This window comes from Dipteris shenzhenensis, chromosome 32 (genome assembly GCF_047967505.1).
Source record: "Dipteris shenzhenensis isolate YYH24624 ecotype China chromosome 32, Dip_SZ_1.0, whole genome shotgun sequence".
Lineage (NCBI taxonomy): Eukaryota > Viridiplantae > Streptophyta > Polypodiopsida > Gleicheniales > Dipteridaceae > Dipteris > Dipteris shenzhenensis.
In genome coordinates, this window is record NC_141627.1 from 31,426,880 (window position 1) to 31,430,812 (window position 3,933).

Genomic DNA, 3,933 nt, shown 5'->3' on the forward strand with positions numbered 1-3,933 from the left:
AATATTCGACGCCTGTTCGCGAAACCTCCTAGAGAGAGCCGTCATCTTTAGAGAGAAAACCTAACAAAAGGCAAAAGCATTTAGGATCGCCGCAAGAAGGCAAACAAAAGACAAGAACATTTAGCACCTCTAGAAGACGTCAACTAACCCACACTTAAACCTCATAGTAACCATAATTTGCATGGTGAAATTGCTACCTTCAAAACTATGAACTCACTAAGCAAGGCATCTCTTAGGAGGTTTTATTTCTTCTTTTCTCCTGGTTGGATCTCAGATTACTCAACTAGCTAGCAATGCTTGCATGGAGGTACACACTCTATTCCCCTGTTGTGTTTCTTCTTCTTTATCTTTATCGGCGGCAAGAGGTACGCCTCATCTTGAGTCTCAGCCTCTATCCTTGGAGAGACGGCAACTCGTATGTTGCACGCCTACAAGCTCAAATTTTTCTGGTAGGCTCGGCCCTTGTACGAAATTAGACCCCAATATGCACGAGAGCGAGGTTCTGGGGCCGTTGTCTGTCTTCTGTCTGAGGTGGGTGGCCACCAAGCTACCACGCAGTGGATGGACGTCCAAGTGGGTGCTAAGCGATTTAGGAATCAGCAAGGCCTGTTGCACACATGGGTATCATCAGAGAAATGAAGACCTCAGTCATGCAAACTTGAATGATGAGATCCTCTCTCAGCTGGGTCCAGAGACAGATCTTCCTACGTATGTGTCGCTTTTAAGGCGTTGCACCAGCGCCAAAGCCCTCTCTGAGGGCAAACGTGTGCATGAACACATGAGCATCCGTGGATGTGCTGGCAACAGATTTTTGAGTAACCTCCTCATCCAAATGTATAGCAAGTGTGGAAGTGTGGAGAACGCACGGGCTGTGTTTGACAAAATAGTTAAACGAAATTTGTACTCTTGGAATCTTATGATCGCTGCTTTTGCCCAGAATGGGCACCTAGGTGATGCAAGGGCATTGTTTGCAGAGATGCCACAGAGGAATGTGGTCTCTTGGAGTGCCATGATCGCAGCGTATGCCCAGAATGGGCAAGGCATGGAAGCCCTGCAATTGGTAGGTCAAATGCAGACCGAAGGCTTTGAGCTGGACAAGATCACCTCTGTCTGTGTTCTGGATGTCTGTGCTAGTATGATATCCCTAGAAGAAGGTCGAGGGATCCATGCTACTGTTGCTTGCAATGGATGGGAGTCGGATGTTATTATGGGAACAGCCCTCGTCAATATGTACGGCAAGTGCGGTAGTCTTAATGATGTGAGGGTTGTGTTTGCAGAGATGCCGCAGCAGGATGTGGTCTCCTGGAGTGCCGTGATCTCTGCGTGTGCCCAGAATGGGCATGGCAAGGAGGCCCTGCAATTGTTTACTCAAATGCAGGGTGAAGGCTTTGAGCCAAATAGGGTCACGTCCATCTGTGTTGTGGATGCGTGTGCAATTGTTGCAGCCTTAGAAGAGGGTCAAGCGATCCATACTTTTATTGCTGGCAATGAATGGGAGTCAGATGTTGTTGTTGGGACAGCCCTTGTAAATATGTATGGCAAGTGGGGGAACCTAGATGATGCAAGGGCTGTGTTTAGAGACATGTTACAGCAGAATGTTGTCTCCTGGACTTCCATGATTGCTGCATGTTCCCAGAATGGACATGGTAAGGAGGCCCTACAACTGTTTGGTCAGATGCAAGCTGTCGGCTTTGAGCCAAACAAGATCACTTTTGTCTGCGTTGTGGATGCATGTGCCAGTGTGGCAGCCCTAGAAAAGGGTCATGTGATCCATTCTATTGTTGCTGGCAATGGCTGGGAATCCGATGTCATTGTGGGGACAGCCCTCCTCAATATGTATGGCAAGAGTGGGAGCCTAGATGATGTGAGGGCAGTCTTTGCAGAGATGGCACAGCAGAATGGGATCTCCTGGAATGCCATGGTTGCCGTGCATGCCCAGAATGGGCATGGCAAGGATGCCCTGGAAATGTTTGGTCAAATGCAGGCCCACGGCTTTGAGCCAGACAAGGTCACCTTCATCTGCATAGTGGATGCATGTGCTAGTGGTGGTGCCCTGGAAGAAGGTCGAGTGATCCATGCTACTACTGCTGGCTATGGTTGGGAGCTAGATGTTGTTGTGGGAAATGCCCTCATCAATATGTATGGCAAGTGTGGGAGTCTAAATGATGCAAAGATAGTATTTGCAGAGATGCCACGGCAGAATGTGATCTCCTGGAATAGCATGATCACTGCATGTGCCCAAAATGGGCATGGCAAGGAGGCCCTGCAATTGTTTGGGCAAATGCAGGCAGAAGGCTTAGAGCCAAACGAGATCACCTTCCTCTGTGTATTGGATGCGTGTGGCAGTGAGGCAGCCCTAGTAGATGGTCGACTGATTCATGCTGCTATTGCTGGCAGCGGATGGGAGTTGGATGCTACAGTGGGAAGTGCCCTTATCAAGATGTATGGCAAATGTGGGAATCTTAATGATGCGAGGTCAGTGTTTGCAAAGATGCCACAGCGGGACGTGTTCTCCTGGAATGCTACAATCACTGCATGTGCTCAGAATGGGCATGGCAAAGAGGCCTTGCGACTGTTTGTTGAAATGCAGGCAGAAGGTTTGAAGCCAGACAAGATTACCTTCATCTGTGTTCTCACGGCTTGCAGTCATACAGGTCTAGTTGCTGATGCGAGGCAATATTTTGCCTCTATGAATAAAGACTATGGCATAACCCCTTCTGTGGAGCATTACTTCTGCATGATTGATCTTCTTGGGCGAAGAGGACTGCTGGAAGAGACAGAGGACCTGATCATCGGTATGCCATTTGAACATGTCCCTTCCGCATGGTTGAGATTGCTTTCATCATGCAGAGTTCACAGTGATGTGGAGCGTGCTGTGCGTGCTGCAAATTATGTTTTTGAGCTAGATCCAAGGAATGTGTCACCATACGTGTTGCTAGCAGACATCCATGCAAATGCAGGTAGGTCTGAGGATGTGTCAGTTGGGAAAAGTCAATGATTGATAGTGGTGTGAAGAAAGTGCCGGGTCATAGTTGTGTTGAAGGGATAATTTAGTGCCTCAATTTTTGGTCAGACAGACTTCTCATCTTCAGCAGAAGGATATTCATTCCGATGTTGAGTAGGTTCATGGAGATGGTTTGATAAATTCCTTGTTCATGGAGAAGGTTTGATAAATTCCTGGTACCACATGGCTTTGCCATGTCTTTGCTGGCGTGTCAAATAAGGTGGCAATGTGGCATTGAATTCTATATATCAAGGCTATGCAAAGAAGGAACGGGACATCGGTGGCGAGGATAAGAGGAGGTGATCGCACATGCGCTATCACTAGGCTCGGAAGGAGAATGTGCATGGGCAACTGTGATGCTGTCAAGGATATGGAGACCTAAGGTGTTTTGGCAGGTGACTAAGCAAGAGGAAGTGTGAGCCGAGGCAGTTTAGAAGAGCTGTGTGTTGCACATGAAGCCCGTTTGTGGGCTATTGCGGGTGACAGTACTATCGCAAGCTAGTACACAAGCACAGAACCTCACAATCCTCAATATTCTTAAAAAACACTCTTTTGTCTTTTATCATATAAAATCTCTCACAGGCATGAATACTCACAAATCTCTCACACAAAGAATACAACTCTCACAAAACCCTCACAAAGAAGGATAGGAGGAGCTGCAGAGCTCGAATTCAAGAGCGTTCTAAAGCAAAAGGAGGGGGAAATGGCCTCTATACACTCAATGAGGAAGAAGAACTCAATGTGTTGGCATAGGAAGTGGCCGTAGACGAACTATCCAAAGGCAAGCATAAAACATGAACAAAACAACGATTCCATATGAAGACAAATCAAAGCATCTCCGAAGAGGCCTTGGACGCACTCAGGGTATTCGAGGAGAAATTCGACTGCCAGCTTCCAGGGCAATTCAATGTTGTGGGCAATTCAATGTC

General features: G+C 47.4%; 2 protein-coding genes across 2 annotated transcripts; both read left to right on the forward strand.

Annotated features, from left to right (window-relative positions):
* Positions 1-484: 484 nt before the first annotated feature.
* On the forward strand, positions 485-1,316 carry LOC147880607 (pentatricopeptide repeat-containing protein At3g53360, mitochondrial-like). Its single transcript, XM_087370642.1, has 3 exons — positions 485-950; positions 1,020-1,123; positions 1,278-1,316. Exons 1-3 carry the CDS (start codon positions 485-487, stop codon positions 1,314-1,316), a joined length of 609 nt encoding a protein of 202 aa, XP_087226768.1.
* A 32-nt stretch (positions 1,317-1,348) lies between these two features.
* Positions 1,349-3,229, forward strand: LOC147880608 (pentatricopeptide repeat-containing protein At2g13600-like). Its single transcript, XM_087371269.1, has 2 exons — positions 1,349-1,760; positions 2,064-3,229. Exons 1-2 carry the CDS (start codon positions 1,373-1,375, stop codon positions 2,996-2,998), a joined length of 1,323 nt encoding a protein of 440 aa, XP_087227395.1. The 5' UTR covers positions 1,349-1,372; the 3' UTR covers positions 2,999-3,229.
* The last annotated feature ends 704 nt before the right edge of the window (positions 3,230-3,933 follow it).

What these genes read in the sequence shown, in the direction of transcription:
- LOC147880607 (XM_087370642.1), top strand. Translation starts at nt 485, where the DNA reads ATGCACGAGAGCGAGGTTCTGGGGCCGTTGTCTGTCTTCTGTCTGAGG. An exon ending in TGCCCAGAATGGGCACCTAG is followed by an intron (nt 951 to 1,019) that starts GTGATGCAAGGG and finishes CCATGATCGCAG; the next exon opens with CGTATGCCCAGAATGGGCAA. An exon ending in CCTCTGTCTGTGTTCTGGAT is followed by an intron (nt 1,124 to 1,277) that starts GTCTGTGCTAGT and finishes TTGTGTTTGCAG; the next exon opens with AGATGCCGCAGCAGGATGTG.
- LOC147880608 (XM_087371269.1), top strand. Translation starts at nt 1,373, where the DNA reads ATGCAGGGTGAAGGCTTTGAGCCAAATAGGGTCACGTCCATCTGTGTT. An exon ending in TGTGGCAGCCCTAGAAAAGG is followed by an intron (nt 1,761 to 2,063) that starts GTCATGTGATCC and finishes CCCTGGAAGAAG; the next exon opens with GTCGAGTGATCCATGCTACT.